The sequence below is a fragment of the Podarcis raffonei genome, chromosome 5, assembly GCF_027172205.1.
Source record: "Podarcis raffonei isolate rPodRaf1 chromosome 5, rPodRaf1.pri, whole genome shotgun sequence".
NCBI lineage: Eukaryota > Metazoa > Chordata > Lepidosauria > Squamata > Lacertidae > Podarcis > Podarcis raffonei.
The window spans coordinates 60,729,076-60,749,676 of record NC_070606.1 but is presented as its reverse complement, the minus strand read 5'-3'; the positions used below and the strand labels follow the sequence as shown (position 1 = coordinate 60,749,676).

The window sequence follows — 20,601 nt, the reverse complement described above, 5'->3', positions numbered from 1 at the left end:
AAGCACTTTTGAATGCAACCCATTTAGAATGCAGGACTCCTTTTCAATATGTTGCACTGGTTTCATTTTATACCACAGTAGGATCACAAATAAAACTGGGATCAGACTACCAATATGGGGAAAGAATTATAGACACAGGTGCATGCTCAACACTGTTTTAACTTCATGTTGTTGCTATCATCTATAATTATCCCCTGCCCTTCTAACAAGTATTCAAGGCAGTTTACAATCAAAATCGCTCTTTCAATAAACACATCTTCTTAAATCCTTTACGCTCAAACAATGAGGACATCTTCAAGGGAGTAATGATGTCTTTAATAGCTTGAGTGGACCATGTCAATGGTTGAATCCAGAATTCCCATGAGCAGACTCATTCCTGATTTTCCTTCCTTGGGAGGTGGTGCTTGAGACTGCAAGGAAAATTGGTGAAAATCACCCTTCCCCACAGCAAAAGTCTCTGGATCTCAGCCCTTTGTACAAGTAGAAGGGGCAACTTCATTTACAGACAGGCAACTGGATCCAATCCTATGCTAATCCTCACTAAGCACAGCCTTAATAATAATAATAATAATAATAAATTTTATTTATATCCCACCCTCCCCAGCTGAAGCCGGGCTCAGGGCGGCTAACAACACTAAAATAGTGCAACATTATAAAAACATTATAAAAATTAATTAAAATCAAAATTGATGACAACTTAGCAGCTTTTTGTCCATTCATACTTATTTAAAACTGGTTTGACATTTAAAAAAAGCTATAGATCAACCATTGGGAGCAGAAGGCATTCTGTTGCTTTATTTCAAACAGTAGGGTTCAGAAGGAAATTGTGTTTATTGGCAGCAGCAAAACTTTTACATAGCCTAACTTTAGAAAGAAAGAAATTTAGGTAATTGCTAAATATTTAGGTTATTGCTAACACAATAAAATTAATCATATACAAAATCCTCATTTTTTCAAAGTTATGGGGGAAAGTTATGGGGAAAAGGTGTTTAAACTTACTGCTGTACTATCTCTAGAATTTTAATAGGTCAGTAAATCTGAATTCCCCACTCTATAGGATCTGCCATTTTTTATGTATTGAAAAATGCTCTGAGGATATCTACTGAAGAGCAGAGCATAAATATATAAATAAAATGTAATGCACTTGAAAAATTCTAAAAATAGTGTTATAAATATGTGTTACAGGTCACCTTTGGGATATCCTTCACCACCATAAAAAATGATCTATGATATTTAACATGACAGCTTTCCCTCACTATGCTTGCAGGAGTTAGTTTAATGATCTGACCAGAGGGTGGAAGGGTTGGCATTTGGCTAGCTAGCTAGCTAGCTATTGTCAGAAGATGGCCAATCATCAAGTATTTAAAGCCTAATAGAATCATTAGCAGAGACTGCTATTTCAAAAAGTAACATATCCTAAGATTCTCCTTCTCCCCAAAAGCTTTTCATTGCACTATGTTAAATCACAAGGAGGCCCAACCCCTTTGTCACAAAAGGTATAGGATCTGTGATAGTTTTGTTTCTCAGGCTCTTGTAACAAGTAGGGTTGCCAACTTTTGTTTCCAAAATCCTGACATATAGGGCTGAATGCCTCTGAGCATTTTTTAGTCCTTTCCTCCCTTAGAGAAAACCTTCCTAAAAAGAACCTAAGGGCAGCATACCCTCCAACATTTCTCCGATGATAATAGGTACGTCCCATTCCATAATGATAATTTTACTATTTATACCCCACACATCTTACTGGGTTGCCCCAGCCACTCTAGGCAGCTTCCAGCATATATAAAAGCATAATAAAACATTAATAAAAACTTCCCTATGTGGGATTGCCTTCAGACAGCTTGGGGGTTGGATAACTCCATACCCTCCAACATTTTTCCAATGGAAATAGGGGCATCCTATGGAAAAGTGGGACATTCCGGGATCAAATCAGAAATTGGGATGGCTTCTCTAAATCAGGGACGTCCCTGAAAAATTAGGACACTTGGAGGGTCTGGAACAGGCTGCCTTTCCTTTGTTAAGAATGTGCTTCTTAACATTCTGCAGTGCCCAAGAGGGAGCCTGAAGTGAGATGTCAGGCAGCAATTTTAGGGAAGGGAAGGGGAAGGGGAGAGAAAAAGAGGTTGATTTCTATTCTGGTCTAGCTAAGTCATCTGTGTAGTCTTAATGAATGCTACTAGCAAATGGTGCCAGCCCCCATATTGTGGGGCTTCTTTTTTTTTAGTAAGGGACTCGCCTGGAGCAGTCCACTGTGCGTGCCCTTCCATTCAAAGGCCAGACGTCCTGCAGCAAATGCATTTGTACTACTCCTCTCCACTCCATATATTTGAAAGAGGCCATAGCTTAGTTGTAGAGCACAGCTCTGTATGTGCATGAAAATATATATATGCCTAATAATATCAAACATCATTACAGATTAAGACAAGGAGAATGATAAAGCAGTTTCTTAACCAGAGCTCTGTAGTATCAGGATCTTACTAGAACTGTTGGCATCTTAATATTATTTTTTTTCTAAATGAGAAGCTATCAGGCAACTGATCAAATGTTATTTTTGCCCCAAAATAGCCAGAGGAAATAATACAGACTCCCTTAATAAAGCAATGAGATACAAATCTTTATTGTTTTCTATCTGGTTATGTGTTTATCAATAAATGCATTTATTTTTGAGCGTGGGTTACCACATTTAGAACTGAAGATCCCATTACTGTGTAAGTAATGTAACAACCAATCCACTTTCCAGTCTTCTGTACAGGTTTCTTCTAAAAAGCGCCAGTTGCGAGCCCCACCTCATTTATTTGGTCTCCAAGTCCTTATTGTGTGCCATGCCTTCACCACCGGTTCTCTATTCTTCCATATTAGATTATGCCCGTACGTTACATACCACCTAAAAAGCAACAAACACATAACTTCAACTGAAATTCTTTCACAGAACACATTATAGGTATATGTCATGAAGCCATTTGGGCCAAAAACCCTTCTCAGTAGAAATTTTACAGGGCTATTTTAGATAAATAAAAGACAAACAAACTACAACACACTGAAGCATCACTCTCATAGTGCTAGCACAGTACAAAAACTTACATGCCAAAGAGAGCCCCTCCAACGTGTGCAGCATGGTCAAAAAACTTCCAACCCAAAATAAGTCCGGCCGTGTCCAGTGCAATAATGGCTTTTAAAGCCTAGAAATCAGTAAACAAGTACAGCATTGGCAAAAAACACACACAACAGCAACATTGCCTTCATGTTTCAGCAGCTCCAACAATGATAAAATGAATCTAGTCCACATTCATAAATCCCATTTAGTCATGCCTAGTCAATGAGAACAAGGGTGAGGGTTGTAGCTGGATTTGAGTTAAAGCCGCATCTCTACCATGGATATATTGAGCAACTTTGAGAATGTACCATATTGGCCTGAATATAAGCCCCACTTTAACTTGGAAAAAAAGTGTGGCTTATATTCGCGACCTTACCGCGTGGCTCCCCTCTCCCCCAAGGAAGCAGCGAGCAGCCTCCCCTGGCGCCGGTTTGGGGATGGAGTGCTGGGAGGCAGGCCGCACCCGCAAATAAGCCTTGAATTTTAAAGGTGCAGCTTATTTGTGGATGCGCATTCAGGCCAATACGGTAACTCTCTTTCAAGCCTCAGTTCTGTATTGGTAAATTAGAAGACCCACTCCACCAGCTCTGCTGAGAGACCAGCTCCTATGGGGACCCTCCTTACCCATCACCTGACAACAGCCTTCTATCTGGTTGCAGAAGAGGAAGACTGGGTGCAGAGTTGTTCTGTTTCGCGAAAATCATGATTTTCACTTTTTGAAATACAGCAACCCCAGTTCCTCCCCTCCCTGAACTGCTTCCTTTCTAGATGGTCATTATAAGAATCACTATGTAATGTTTAGCAATAGGTGCCTGAGTTCTATTGTTTTCATTTTCCTTTCTCACCCCTTTTTCCTTTTCTGTTGTGTCTTTAAGCCCATGAGACAAAAACAGGTAGCAACGGAGGAGAGAAGTTGCTTAGTTCTTTCAAGTCACTTACATTTCCAGCTGTAAATGTGAACATTGGAAGGAATATTATGGCTAGCCTGGCTTCTGGCATCTTCGTACATACTGCTGCAAGGACCATCATTATAGCACCCGACTAGAATACAAGCAAAAATTAAAATTGGCTAATTGGCAATAAAAATGCAAAATACAAAAGCAAAAAAAAATAAAATTCAATTTAGAATTGAATTTCTGTTGAAGTCAGAAAAGATTACTGCTTATCTTGACCAAATGTTCAACAGAAGTGAGTTACTCTTAATTTTTTTTGCCAAAAACAGTTAGGTTCACAATGGCCATTAACTGTTACCAATAAGATGTGGAAATGGAGGCAGCAGGTTCTCAGCTATGCCAGCTGCAAAGACCCTAAAAGTTAAGAGAAATACTAAAAACAAAGGATGATATCCAACAAAGTTCTATTCAGAATAGACAAATTGATATTGATAGGCTTAATGTGTCTGCCCTGCATATAACTTAGTTGAATGTCACCCAAACACTACAGCTATTTTAAAAGAATTCTTTCAATGAAAGGGCCTGTGGCAAATCCCTTCCCCTTAAGAAAGCATAGACTATTTCCTGTCTGTGAATAAATCTTTCTGATATTCAAGATAGAAAGTATCAACGTGAAAACAATACAATCTGATATAACATACCAAACTTATTCCTGATATTGACAAGTTCATTCATTGTTTTACTCAGAAGAGTTCTATGAAACTTACTCCCCAAGTAAAAATGTACTTGGGGATAAAAACTGCAGTGGAAATTAGTTTTTTTGCTGTGAATTAAGTCCTATTGATATTGGGACTTAATTCAGAGTAAGGCTACAGAAATATAACAGTAAAACTATAATCCTAAAAAGCTAGTTAGGAATCTAATTGAAATCCATGGGACTGGTTTCCAATTAAGTGTTTACACGGAAGTCAAGCTGGAAATAGTTTTTATTGCTGCAAAAATGAAAATGTACAAAATGAGCACCATAAAAATTTGAGTTGGCACCATCACTTATTTTACTTATAGCTTATCTGATACTGAGGCATCTCTTTTCTTTTGAATTATACAAACGATCTAACCCAGTGGTTCCCAACCTTTTTTTGGCCATGCCCCACCTAAACATCTCTAAAATCCTGATGCCCCCAATCCCCCTTGACATATAATTCTTATTATTCAAAAAGTGAACTCCTATTCAAATGGAGAAAGCCATTAACTTGGTCTTATTATCAAATTGCCCCCCTTAAAAATCAAATTGTCCCCTTGTGGGGCGTGTGCCCCACGTTGGGAACCACGGATCTAAACAGTGGGGGGAAACAGTTAACTAAGTAACTTTTGCTGGGGTGAAGCTTATAGACCGACCCCACCTCCCCAAATATTTCATTAGATTTCTAACCTACTCTCCACTGTAGCTTTTCCCCAAAAATAACTTGACTTCTGAAAACAGAAAACAATCTGCTCCAAAAACCAGTCTTTCACAACAGACAGATTCGTTTGTACTCAGCAGGACTTACTGCTCCAAGCGATGATCCAAATCTTCCTGTGACCGTTTTGCAAAAATAACTCACAAATGTGGAAAAAACTCCTAGAAAAATAATAATGTTGTCAGAAGCACGGATTCAGTGAGGGACATGAAACATTTAAATATTCTTATTTTACTGTCCTAGTTTCATTTGTTTCATTAAACCTATGGCTTTCACAGCACAATGGACTGCCCTACAGAGGAACATGCAATTCTTAAGGCAGACACAGGTTCATCCAGAATAGAGTCTCCAAAATTGGACTGATTTATGGCATTGAGACAAATAGCTTCAGAAGCGGTTCACTTCTCCTTAGTTTTTTCCTCTGGGGCTCTGAAGCATGATCTATGCCTAAGCCAAGAAAGAAGTCATTTACCTTTTATTTATTTTTATTTATTTTAATATGCAATAGCACTTCTTCTATATTTCTATGAATTATAACATTTTAGCAAGTGTAATTTCTCCTACCTAATTTAGGAAAGCTAATTCTGTGAAAAATTCACCCCCAAACAACTATTAAAAGGACCTCTAAATTAAAATGGTGGTGATGCCTCAAAGGTGGCCCACCTTAGATTAAGGTGGTTAATGGACCAAAAAACCCAATCCTTGTAGCTGGCCCCTTGACCCTGGGCCTAGGACAGTACTCATACTGGCTCACAGAATACTGCTTGGAAAGCTCATCATTTAATTACTTTAGAATTTTCTAAACTAGTCTTCATCCAGACATGTTTGAAGAGGATTGTATTAGTGAATGCCAGTTTCTCTCCAATGACCAAAGAATGTTCATAACACATAATAAAAGCAACTTCAGTGCAAGTCAAAGACAAGTTTTAAATCATCTTAGGAGCCCATAAATCAGGCACCCCCAAACTCAGCCCTCTAGATGTTTTGGGACTACAATTCCCATCATCCTTGACCACTGGTTCTCTTAGCTAGGGATGATGGGAGTTGTAGTCCCAAAACATCTGGAGGGCCGAGTTTGGGGGTGCCTGCCATAAAGAGATAACCAAGGAAGGCTTCTTACCTGCAGAAAGGTACGCTGCCATGAATTGCTCACGTCCCAGAAGAGAGACTATACTGGTTGAGAAGCTCCACAGAACATACATGTTGGCTGCCATGTGTAGAAATGAGAAATGACTAAATGCAGATAGCAACATGGGAGAGCACACAACTCCTAGGGCAAAAGGAAGAAAACAGCTGTTAAGACTACTTTAGCATTTCATCTCTCCATTCACAGTTTACAAGTTGAACTAGTAGAATGGAACTTCTAGCAAGAAAAAACACAGTCATCATTGGGTTTTCAAAATCATTAAGCATTATGTTTTTGCACATGGTTTTACTTCTCAGAAGAGCCCACCACTCTTTAATCATAATTTTAAAAAGATTACCTTAACATTTTTGCCTGCAGTGTGCCTCTTAGGTCACACTTGTACACTGACATTTACAGCTTTCCCTCCACTGTAGATTTTGGCATGCGCATAAAAATATTTAACTTGTGGCAGCATGGAACACTTTTTTCCTGACAGTTTAGTGATTTAGTTGAGAAGGATGAAAATGAACAGTAGCTAAATAAATCTTAATCATCCACTTCTTAGGAGATGGGACTCCTCAACAGCAAAAAACAATGAAACATTACACCATACATAACATTGAACTGATCACAGATAGGACAAGTGAATATAGAGGAAACAATCAACTAAGATTCCCCTCATTTCTAATGCACTGTTAGGCAAGGTTTTACAAATTATGAAGGAAAGAAAACACCAAAATTTTAATTGAGAATCTGAATTTTATCCCATCTTTCTGCAACTAGTATATATTGTCACAAATTAGCTTATAGTAAACTACTCTGAAGGGTTTTTGTGTTTTCTACAGCTGGTGTATCTGCCTGGCATATTTTTCAAGGCTTTGGTATTCTCTTTCAGCATATTTGACTATCATCTTCTTTCCCTGTCTAGTTTAGAACTGAGTGTATCACAAAGTAAGAAGATATTCTACTTCTGTAAGATATTTACATGACGCTAAAAATATTTATGCAGGTAAATTGTTTTATTAGTTTGTCCATCCCAAACTATTTGTACTGTGGAAACCAAATTGTTTGTTATTTCCTTAAATCAGGTGTCAATCCACAGCCCTAAAATAAAACAAAACACAATCTTGTACAATTTTGCATGTATTTTAATGCACACTTACGAGAAGTTGGATTAGATGTGAAATATGTAAGCATTACTCGTTGCAAAGAGGGTATCCTCCATAAACAGAATACAAAGACGTTTGCAGCTATAATGCCTATGGATTTAACAAGAAAAGTGTAAGTGACAAAACAAGCAGTGAAAGCATTCTAATATATAATGTATACAACCCACAAATAAGTTATTGTAAACCCAAGCACCCCAAACAGTTATTTTCAAGTGGATTTTCTCTCCGCCCCAGAAAGAGATGTCTGCCACCAACATTATAACCCTTCAAGGGCCAGGTGAAATATATTTATTTTCTCAGACACTGCACGTGTTTATGTTTACTCTGCTTTATAAAGTTGTTACTGCTGCCTCTGACTTTGCTAGCTTGTTAGTAATGCTGCAGTTTCATGGTTCTATTGTATTGTATGAATAGCTTTATTCATGCCCACATACATGTCCAAATGGATGAAGGGAAGTCTAGAAATATATATTTCTGAAAAGAATATTTTCAGGAACAAAACAAAGCCAAAATTGCACTGTCCATCCAACACAATTCACAAAGCCCGGAAGATATCTGAAGGTAGCCCTGTCTAGAGCAGTATTTAATGTTTGATGTTTTATTATGTTTTTATATTTGTTGGAAACTGCCCCGAGTGGCTGGGGCATCCCAGTCAGATGGGCAGGGTACAAATAAACTACAACTACTACCACTACTATTCAAGCACCAATGATGATGGTGATTATTTGAAATCAAACTGCACTGGGCTTTGTAAGCATCCACAATGAGCTGATTACTGACACTTGCAAAAGCTGTGCCGTTGCCCATGTGTTCTGAAACCAAACCATGAGGGCAAAGGAAAAGGGGTTACCTGGGGTCAACATGACATCAGGTGACTGAAGCTGTGACTGAAGCAATGCACTGTCAGAGTTGACCTGCAGGTAAGGACTTGGCCCATCAAGCAGTTCCTTTCCCCCCATGCCTTCGATGCAACCCAGTATTCATTCAGGTCACAAATAATTGTGCTCCAATGTTCTTTAAAGGCTACTTGTATTTTTGCTTTCATATGAGACTTTTCAAAAGCTGCCTACAAAACACTAATGAACTGTAATCCACCCTTAATTTTTTTTCTTACTGATGAAGAATAGAGAGTGGAAATGAAATGTGTTCCATCACCACCACACACTTATATTTGGAAACCATATCTTGATTTGGTAAACCCTATATTTTTCATGAAATATCAGTTTCTCAGTCCTCAATAACACATTACACTGGAACCTCGGTTGTCAAACGTAATCCATTCCGGAAGACTGTTTGATTTCCAAAGCGTTTGATGACCGAGGCGCAAAGGGCGGTTAGCAAAGTCAATGGAGAAAAGGGGGGGAAACACCCCAGAAGCCGTTTGACATTTGAAAATGGAAGCAATTACTTCCGGGTTTTCGGTGTTCGAGTTCTGAAACGTTTGGCTTCCGAGAAGCTCAAGGTTCCACTGTATCATAATTATATTAAAACATTTACTAAGTAGTAAGCAAACTATTTTTGATATTCTGTTACAACTTTCCAGTAACAGAACCAGCTCCTATGCAGGAAACAATCTTGTGTGACAGAGTCATAATCATGGAGAAAGTCTTACAGAAAGGTCTTCAACCTTCTAGAACAGGGGTGAGAAATGTCTGGCCTTCATCATTTGTGGCCATGCAGGCTGGGACTGTTGGGAGTCCAACAACATCTGGAAGGCCACAGGTTCTCCATCCTTGCTCTAGGAGGAAGAATCTGAGCATAAAATTGCACTGCATCCCTCTAAGTTAGGGAGCAATATTACATAATGTTAGGCCAAAATATATAATGTAGTGGAGCAAACTAAACACATAGGTGGAAAAGACTGCCTTAGGTTTAACAACTTGTAAGCATGTTATTAAAGCTATCTAGTGACATACTGTACCTGTTTGCCATATTTCTCTTCCTGAGAATGTCTAATACTTGTAAGCTAACACAAACCTGACACAGTACGTTGCCCGTTGCTCAGACTATTCCACCACTGGTTAATCTGAAAGAAAATGAGCAGTCTTAATCTGGCCTGATCCAATATATACAGTATCTCAAGACAATGGATATTAAACTCATTAATATGCAATTTAGTATTTTCAATACACAAAAGCACTGAAGAAATCAAGTTTACAAAACAAAAGAATATTCTATCCCAAAACTTTTCTTAGAAAACTGTAATTATACATAGGTAACAAACACCTATTTTCAAAAGATAAACGCACTCCTCTCTAGCTAGTGTAAATGAAGGCTGGGAACCATTTTTAACCTAAGGGCAACATTCCCTTGTGGGTAACCTTTTGGGAGCTGCATGCCAACGATGGGCAGGGCCATAAAGAAAAGTGGGTACAGAGATGACTCTTATCTGTAACAAATCTAAATACTATATCCATGTAGTAAATAAGGGTTTGTTCCTTTTTATGTCTGCTTTCTAAGTGATGCATTTTCCTAATGAAATATACATACTTTTATATCAATTTACCTCTGGATTGCATATGATAAACATTGTGATCAGCTATATTCAACTGGTTATGATTCGAGTATGTGAAAGAATCTTCCAAATAAATGAAAAAAGTGCTAATGAATTGACTCCATCTTTAATTAAAAATGTTATTTCTTACCATCTTTCTTTAACCCAAAGATGTTATCTTATTAATGATGGCTGAGTCACACAACTTTAACATTCATAATTTTTCTCTTACTATTGAACATATTATATATGTGTGTGTGTGTGTGTGTGTGTGTGTGTGTGTATATATATATATATATATATATATATATATATATATATTCTCCTCATGGGTTTTTCCTTGAGATTTGTCAAGAAAAGTACGATAATATCCATAAGGCTTTGCAAGGTGAGGCACAATAGAAAAAATTTCAGTCATCATGTACAATAGTTTCAATAGTAAAATTATAATTAGTGCCCAAAATACCTGCCTTCTGAAGTCCATCCCTTTTTGTGGTCGCACCTTATCCATCCAGTCTGCTCGACTATCTTCAAAATAGTTCTGAACCTTGGATTTGAGATGTTCATATTGCCAAATAGCAGCTGATCCAAAAGCACAGCCTGAAAACTAATATATTTAATTAAGGTTTCAGGTAACACATAATTCAGATCATTTGTTACCATAAGCATTCAAATTAGCACCAGAAGACTGTTAACTCATTGTATGGGTTAACATGTATGGGTTAACCATGACCTCTACAGTCATGGTGGTCTACAATACCAATATTTGGACTTCCGGTCGGCGCCAGCGTTTAATGGCGGTCTCCTGCTGAGCTCCGCTCAGGGAGACTACTCCGTGAGTTCGGGTCCGACCGCTATGGCGAAGCGGGGACCCCTAAAATCACAGGCGCGGAAGCCTGTGAACAAGGAGACTCGGTGGGCACCTGAAGCGCCCCCCCTTACTGCGAAGGAGCCTTTTTAAAGGCTCCGGAGCGGCATCGGGTGAGAGCGCGGTGCTGAGAGTCGCTACCCAGCTCGCGGAGTGAAGCCGCGTCGCCATAACGGAGAGCGCCGATTCCTTCCTGGCATTTGGATTTACAACTACCCGTGAGTAAGATTGGGAAATCTCCGGGATTTAAAGGAAAAAGATTTGAAAATTTGGCTGAAAACAGGAAAGAGTTAAAATAAGGAAGTCTGCCTTTCCCGGACTGCATGACAGTTAAAGCAATGATATACAAGCTGCAATTTGACGGAAGACAGCTCTATTTTTATTCAACCTAGACATTGAACCTGAACCTTCCCCCTTAGCAGCAGGAGCGGGGGGGGGGATGAACTTGAACTAGCATTACCTGCTGGAAAGAGGTGAAAGGGAAAATTATTCCGCTGTTTTAAACCCTTGGGAAAGGACTGCTTTAAAAAGGACTAAGTCACCGGGACTGGAAGCTGTCACTTGAGACTGGATACAAAGTTGGTGTATTGCAAGTTGGATATAAAGTTGAGTCTTTATTTGCTACTGTTGGTGGCTGAGGATACAAAATGACAGTTCTCTGACTGGAAAATTACTTGAAAAGTTGTGGCCATTTTTGTTTTCTTTTTCTTTGTTTCCCTGTACCTTGAACTGTGAATTGCTCCCTCTAGAGGGTTGAGGGAAAATTTAACAGTGTAAAGAACAAGTTAGTGGAGTTTTCCATCTGGAAACAATTCCTGTGGGAACGACCTTGGGACATGAGAGGCCAAGAGGATGAGATAAAAACAAGAGCAAAAACAAAAATTGCACAAAGGAGAAGAGGTTCCATATCAGGCTTAGCCCTTGCAGGTGTAGAAGGGCAGGAAAGAGGGATGGATACAGTGACACAAGCACTATTAAAAATTAATGAATCATTAGAGGCTTTGACCAAACAAGGTACAGAAAATTCTAAACAATTAACAGAGCTATCAGAGAAGCTTGATTTGAACACTAAAAGTGTTGCATCTAATACAGAGACTATAAATAAATAAATTGAAGAAAATGTTGTAATTCGTAAGACTGCTGAAGAGGCAAAAATTATAGCTGAATCTACGCAAGTTAAATTAGAACCTGTTTGTAAAAAGCTAGAGGAACATGAGGCGGCCCTGTCCTTAATAGATCTTCAGAGAAAGGAGAGGAACTTGAGATTGAGAGCCGTTCCAGAAAGTGAGCAGGACAATTTGGCAGAGTTCCTCACAAAAGAATTTTCGGATTTCTGGCAAGTGAATTCGAAAGAGGAGGAATTCAAGATAGTTACGGCCTTCAGACTGGGAAGAAGACAGAATAAAAAGAAGCCAAGGGACTGCCTGATAACCTTGAGATCTAAGGAGGAGAGAGATAGAATATTGAATCTACAATATCAAAGATCTCTGGAGATTGAAGACTCCTTTGTTCAGATTTATAAGGATATTCCTAAATATATCTTGGAAGTGAGAACCTACTACAAGGATCTGACCACCTTGTTGATGAAGAATAACATAATATACAGATGGGAGTACCCACAAGGCCTGTCTTTTAACTACAAAGGAAAAAAAATTAAAATAAAAACAGTGCAAGATAAAGAACAGTTTCTGGAAAAAAATCAAGAAGACCTGGTGAAGGGAGTGGTGGACCTGACTACTGAGGCTAAGGACTTAGCGGATATATCGAACTTGACATTTGGACTTCAGACCCCAACAAAGGAAGAACAACTGCTGGGGGCAGTTGGAGGAGCAACAAAGTAAACAACAATATGGCTCTACAAATTTTAAGCTGGAACTGTAATGGCTTGAACCTTCCCAGAAAAAGACGTGAGGTTTTTCATATTTTAAAAAAAGAACAATTGGATTTGATTTGTTTGCAAGAAACCCACGTGACTAGAACACATAGAAAATTACTTGTTAATAAAAGACTGGGACAGGAATTTATTTCATCAGATAAGGTGAAAAAAAGAGGAGTGGTGATTTATGCTAAGGAAAAATTGGCCCCTAAGTTGATGTTTAAAGACGAACAAGGAAGATATTTGGCAATAGAAATACAAGTCCAAGGAGAAAAATTATTGATAATTGGGATCTACGCTCCGAATGAAGGGAAGTCAGAGTTCTTTAAGAAACTACATGAGACATTAATGGACTATTTGGATTACAATATAATCATGATGGGAGATATGAATGGAGTGGTCTCTACAAATATGGACAAAGCACTAAGACAGGTGGTTTCTAAGGATGGGAGACTACCCCAGACTTTTTTTGAAATGACAGATAATATCGACTTGATTGACATCTGGAGAACAAGAAACCCTCTGGAGAGAGAGGGAACTTTTTTCTCTGAAGCAAAAATGACCTGGACCAGAATCGACCAAATTTGGGTAACTAGTGGAATGGCACCTAAGATAAAGAAAGTGGAAATCTGCCCAAAGACTTGCTCCGACCATAACGCCGTAAAGATGGAAATGAACACAACAACAGCTGGTTCCTTCAGATGGAGGATGAATGACTCTCTATTTAGAGATGAAGAGGTGTACAGAAAGGCCCAGAAAACTATTAAGGACTACTTTGAGATAAACCTGAAAACAGAGGTGGAGAAAAGAACAATATGGGACGCAAGTAAAGCCGTTATGCGAGGATTTTTGATACAGCAGAACACTTTAAAAAAGAAGAGACAGAACGAAAAGAAAGATAAGATTTTGGAAAAAATAAAAGAAGGTGAAAAAAAATTGAGATCAAAGCCAAAGTCTCACGAAATCTTAAGAGAAATAAAGTTCTACCAGAGACAGTACATGGAACTGATGAATCAGGAGATAGAATGGAAAATAAAGCAAATGAGACAAAAGACATTTGAATCGGCAGATAAATGTGGGAAACTTCTGGCATGGCAATTGAAGAAAAGACAAAAACTGAATGTGGTTACAAGCTTAGAGGTTGAAGGAAAGAACATTTTTAGGCCAAATGAGATTAGAAACTGCTTTCAGAGTTATTTCAGAAGACTTTATGCACAAGGGCTGGTGGATGAAAAAGAGATAGAAGAATTTCTTAAAAAATATGGATTACAAAAAATATCTGAACAAAGTAAAGTGAGTTTAAACCAGAAAATAACTGAGCAGGAAATAGAGGGAGCCATTCAAAACATGAAATTGGGAAAATCTCCAGGAACAGACGGTCTGACTTCCAGATATTATAAAGCTTTGAAAGATTGGCTGATTCAACCGTTTAAGGAAGTCTGTAATGAAATTTTAGAGGGGAAGAAGGCACCTGAATCGTGGAAAGAAGCATATATTACACTTATACCAAAATTGGAGACTGAAAAGAACCAGATTAAGAACTACCGCCCTATATCATTACTTAATGTGGATTACAAAATTTTTGCAGACATTTTGGCAAAAAGATTGAAGAGGGTTTTGGTGGGTGAGATTCATAAAGACCAGGCTGGCTTTCTCCCAGGAAGACATTTATCTGACAATGTGAGAAATATAATAGACATTATGGAATTACTTGAGAATAACATTAACACTAAGGCAGTATTAATATTTGTGGACGCTGAGAAAGCCTTTGACAATATCTCTTGGAGTTTTATGAAAAAGAATCTCAAAGGAATGGGGGTGGGCCAAGGTTTTGAGAATGGTATAGGTGCAATTTATTCTGAACAAAAAGCAAAACTAATTGTAAATAATGTGGTTACTGAAGAAATTGCTATTGAAAAAGGGACACGACAGGGGTGCCCAATATCCCCACTACTTTTTATAACTGTTCTGGAGGTTTTACTAAATATGATTAGAGGTGACCAGCTGGTAAAAGGGATTCAGGTCGGAGCTAAACAATACAAGTTGAAAGCGTTTGCAGATGATCTAGTTTTAACTTTGCAAGAGCCAGACACTAGTACAAAAAAAGTTTTGGAGATAATACAAGTCTTTGGTCGAGTGGCAGGTTTTAAGTTAAATAAACAAAAAACAAAGGTATTGGGAAAGAATTTAACAGTGGAGGAAAGAGAGAAGTTTCAGAGTGAAACTGGATTAATGGTAGCAAATAAGGTGAAATATCTAGGGGTTAATTTAACAACTAAGAATGTGAACTTATTTAAAGACAATTATGAGAAATGCTGGACAGAAATTAAGAAAGATTTGGAAATATGGTCAAATTTGAGACTTTTCTTGTTAGGCCGAATTGCTGTTATTAAGATGAATGTCTTGCCAAGAATGCTGTTTTTGTTTCAAACATTGCAGATTGTGGACAGAATGGACTGTTTCAAGAAGTGGCAGAAAGATATATCGAAATTTGTCTGGCAGGGCAAAAAGCCCAGAATAAAATTTAAGATATTAACTGACGCAAAAGAAAGAGGGGGGTTTGCCCTGCCGGACTTAAAACTTTACTATGAAGCAGCAGCTTTTTGCTGGTTGAAAGACTGGCTACTTCTTGAGAACACAGACATTTTGGACCTAGAAGGGTTCAATAATAGATTTGGTTGGCATGCATATATATGGTATGACAAGGTAAAAATCCATAAAAGCTTCAAAAACCATATTGTTAGGAAAGCATTATATAATGTTTGGATTCGTTATAAAGATTTGTTGGAAAATAAAACCCCTAGGTGGCTGTCACCAATGGAGGCTAAGGAAGTTAAAAAACTTAATATGGAATCTAAATGGCCAAAATATTGGGAAATTGTAGAACAAGAAGGTGGAAATGTGAAATTACAGAGTTATGAGAAACTGAAGTTTAAAGTAAGAGATTGGCTACATTATTACCAGATAAATGAAGTCTTCAAACAGGACAGGAAAATCGGCTTCCAGGTGGAGAAGTCAAAGTTAGAAACAGAATTGTTAGAACCCAATACGAAGAACTTGTCTAGAATGTACAACTTGCTGCTGAAATGGAATACACAGGATGAAATGGTTAAATCAGCTATGATTAAATGGGCACAGGACATTGGTCATGACATTATGTTTGCTGACTGGGAACAGTTATGGACCACCGGTATAAAATTTACGGCATGTAATGCCTTAAGAGAGAATATTATGAAAATGATTTATAGGTGGTACATGACCCCAGTCAAGCTTGCAAAAATTTATCATTTGCCCAATAATAAATGTTGGAAATGTAATGAAACTGAAGGTACTTTCTATCACCTTTGGTGGACGTGCCCAAGGATTAAGGCCTTCTGGGAAATGATATATAATGAAATTAAGAAGGTGCTTAAGTGTACCTTTCACAAAAAAACAGAGGCTTTTCTCCTGGGCATGGTAGGCCAATTGGTGTCAAAGCAAGAGTTCTACTAGCAAAGTATTGGAAGACACAAGAACTACCCACACTGGAAGAGTGGCAGACGAAGGTGATCGAGTATATGGGACTAGCAGAGATGACGAGCAGAATCCGTGACCAAGGGAAAGAGACGGCGGAAGAAGATTGGAAGAAATTTAAACTTTATCTTAAAAATTCTTGTAAAATTATTGAGTGTTAAAATGTCATGGGTAAAGCATAACAGATTTGCAGCGATAAATGATTGGATAAGAGGAAAGAAAGAGGTTAAAGAAAGGAATTAATAAGTAATCTGGACCAGGGGTTGCTGGAAAAAAAAAAGTTCAAAACAGGGATGCAGAAAAGGGGGGCATGGGGAAGTCGCTGAAATTGGGTACATGAAAAAATTTATGAAATTATACATGTTTATATGTTTGTTTGTTTGTGTTTGTCTTTTGTATTGTTTTATATTATATGTTGAAAAACCAATAAAAAATTTATAAAAAAATATATATACAATACCAATATTTGATCTCTATTCCCTACATACCGTATTTTTTGCCCTATAGGACGCACTGTCCCATAAGGCGCACCTAGTTTCTCAGATTGACCAGAAAACATTTGAGGTCTATCTACCTGTGTTTGCTTTAAAGTGAATAGAACATGATGGGAATCTTGATAAAGCAGGATTTTGAACTACACAGATGTTTCCACTCACATTTAAGTGAACATGGGTAGAAGCCCCATTCAGACCTACGGTGTTCAGAATAGAAACAGTGGGTAGGGATGGGAATGTGGGCAGCCCTGTTCTTCTTACTCAGGCATTATATGGACATGGATCCCAATACTTTAATTGTTCTACAGATTAGAAAAATTTGATAAACATATCTTCAGCTGTCACAGTGCTGCAATGGGTCTGCCTGCCAAAATCCCACCTCTATATAATCCCTGTTCTATATGAAAATTCTGTAGCTTACCACTAAACAAACCAGTTTTTGTTAATTACATACGGACTGCGACACATTATCTGCAATATCAAACAATTATTACCCCAATTGTAAAGAAGAATGGCTTCACAAGGATTTTCACTGAACGGGAAGATTCTTGATAGGCTGGAGGAGACAAACTACTTTTCTGTGGCTTAATACCAGTTTTTGGGTTTGGTGTTTGCGGATCACTCTTCTGTGCTGGTCTTCTGAATCCATTTCTTTGTTGTGTATATAGGGTATTTCTAAAAGTAAATACATATGGAACACAAAGTGGACTCATTCTAAATGTTTCCAAGATGTTAAGAAATACCAGTTTCTTATTCAGAAATACCAGATTAAGAGAAACCAAAAGCACCTTCTCACCACTCCAAAGTATTATGATCTTTTTGTGATTTCCCTATCCAGAATATACCTTTCATAGTTTGTATGTCAACTTGTTTTGCAGCTTACATGGTTGTTTTAGGCCACTTCAGATATAACACTAAACTATGATGTTGTACAGTGGTACCTCGGGTTAAGTATTTAATTCGTTCCGGAGGTCCGTTCTTAACCTGAAACTGTTCTTAACCTGAAGAACCACTTAAGCTAATGGGGCCTCCTGCTGCTGCCACGCCGCCAGAGCACAATTTCTGTTCTCATCCTGAAGCAAAGCTCTTAACCCGAGGTACTATTTCTGGGTTAGCGGAGTCTGTAACCTGAAGCGTATGTAACCTGAAGCGTATGTAACCCAAGGTACCACTGTACTAACAGTAGTTTAGGAACCCAAACAATACTTTGTGTTCTGCCTATATAGGCAAAGTACAGTTTCTGTCTTATTCTCCTTTACCTAATCATCCCTAGATGTTATCCCAAACAGCAGCTTGTGAGAAAAAAGAAACACTTAAGCCATGTTTTGTAATTTCAGTAGGAATATCAATTGAAACTTGTCAAAAAGCTTCAAATTGTAGTTTCAGAATCATGATTTGTCAGATGGGACTGGATATCAGAACAATAAATGATTTTGTTTATGGTTCTCACTTTGGATATTATTGTTGTTGTTATATTTGTATCATTGCTGTTAGGCACCTTAAGCATCATTTGGTAGAAGGGATGTAAGTTTAACAAATAAGTAATTATTATCAAGGTGCTACCAAGGAAATCTTATATTTTCATTTTGTACTAGACTCTGTGAAGCCACTTCAGTCCATCTGTCTACCAATGCACCGTTGTGCCATTGACACACCCAACTCTCTTTCTCCAATCCGTCGGAATAAGGAGAGGCTGTGTAACTGCTGGACATCGTACTTCCCTCATCCACAGCCACTCCTTTACTACAGGCTTTCCCTCTTCCTCGCCCTCGATCAGGGTGGGTGGAAAGAGAGACACAGGAACTGGATCCTACCCATCGTTCTGGGTGCCGTATTGCTTTTTTAAAATAACAGACTCCTGGAAAAGCCGAGCGGCAAAGTTGACAACCCCACCGCTCTCCCAGGCACACCCTCGCAGCGAACTCCTCGATACCCGCAGCAGCACACCACCTCACCCGCCTCCAGCCCCTTCCTCTGAACCCCACCGCCCTCCTCCTATGGGTAGCAGCTCCGCTTCATTCCTTACCTGTGTGTCCGGATTCCACTACTACCCCATAACTCCTGTCTAACCCAGACTCGGGCACAGCAACTCCACGCCATTTTCCTCACCCTCCGAAAATAACGCTTCCGGGTCGGCGAGCGCTTCCTTCCGCCATCTTGAAGGGGGGGCTGGCTGGCGGCGCCGGATGACGTCATAGCCAAGCGCCGAAGCAAAAATACCGTTACCTTGCCTACCTCTCCAGGGAAAGGGCGGCGCGGCCTACAGTGTCGTTCAGTTGGGGCGGTCTTTCTTCCGGCAAAAAATTATTGCGGCGTCCTATTGAGAGAGCTTAAAAACATAAGTGGCCAATTTGAAGCAATTGGTGCTGACCGGATTCAGTCCCCATTTTATCAAAGGCGCTCAGGCTGGACTGGGCACCGAGGCTGGGCCTCTTCCTTGACAGAGGGCCTTTTCTTCCTCGAGGCAGTAGCTTCCACTCATATATTCTCATAGGAAAAGGGAAGCGCAGGCATGGATTGTGTAGGCAGCAGCGGTAAATGGCAGAAGTAGGAAAAGATGCTGACGGAAATCAATGATCGCCGTTAGCCTACTGCTCTTCAGTTGGGGATGTTTACCATTTTTTTTCTTTCCTTTGCAGGGCCTGTGTCAAGTAGCTTTTAACTGGCGAAAATGGAACACGAGTTTTTCCATTTTCCAGGATTTTCCAATATTTTAAAACCGCTATTCATTTACCTAAAACCTTACAACAAAAGCATATTTAAAAGTCAAAGTCAGGAATTGGCTAAGTATTATGGAAAAACCACACCCTTAATTGCCTACATAAGCTTGATAAAATAAAAAGCTTTCAACAGGCGTTTAAAAGTTGAGACAGAAAGTGCCTGCTGAATGTCTCTTGGCATTTCACATCTCCATGCTGCTAGATCTGTGCTGTTGCATAATGGTTAAAAGCACAGGAGCCTTGGCATTAAAAAAAGTTGGGAGTACAATCTGATCTTTAGCAGGTAGTTTAGTAGCATTTCTGTGGCAACAGTGACCTCTTTTTTGATACCTGTCATTGAGAATGAAAATAAACATAGTATTCATACAGGAAGAGAGAGAATGAACCTTGGCTTTAGGGAAGTGTCAGAAGGACTAATGCTTCCAAGTGAATGACTTGGAACCCAAAAGTACTGCACTTGTAGCATCCTACCCATATCTAGACACTTAAGTGAGTCCATGCCTCAGGACGTTTGCAGTGGACCCAGAATCACTGAACAAATAAAGGCACATCTTCCTCCCATGATTCCTTCCTACTTTACATTCCCCATAATCTTAGCAAAAATGGAGCTGGAACAATATGTTTGTCAAGCTAATGCCTAATTTGGCCTTCTGTTTTAGCTACTCCCAAAATGGAGCTAACACTGGCCTGTTTTACAAACTTGTTGAGTCAGATTATGGAGGATTATTTTGAAAATACTTGATGCTTGGTTGTTGTTGTTTTTGCAGAATAATCTCATTTTTCACAGCATCATTTCCCTGAGATAAAATCATGAGTTTGTTTTGGAAAACATTAGAACAGGGACTGCCAACATGGCACAATCCAAATGTCTGAGACTACCTCTCCCATCAGCCCCAG

The 20,601-nt window shown here is 38.8% G+C and overlaps 1 protein-coding gene across 1 annotated transcript; it reads right to left on the bottom strand.

Moving 5' to 3' along the window:
* Positions 1–2,744: 2,744 nt before the first annotated feature.
* Positions 2,745–19,195, bottom strand: PARL (presenilin associated rhomboid like). The gene is made up of 10 exons (XM_053389581.1): positions 19,011–19,195; positions 17,479–17,659; positions 10,700–10,840; positions 9,717–9,765; positions 7,734–7,829; positions 6,565–6,714; positions 5,535–5,605; positions 4,031–4,132; positions 3,079–3,176; positions 2,745–2,881 (listed from the first exon to the last, which is right to left on the bottom strand). Exons 1-10 carry the CDS (start codon positions 19,178–19,180, stop codon positions 2,785–2,787), a joined length of 1,155 nt encoding a protein of 384 aa, XP_053245556.1. The 5' UTR covers positions 19,181–19,195; the 3' UTR covers positions 2,745–2,784.
* Between the last annotated feature and the right edge of the window lie 1,406 nt (positions 19,196–20,601).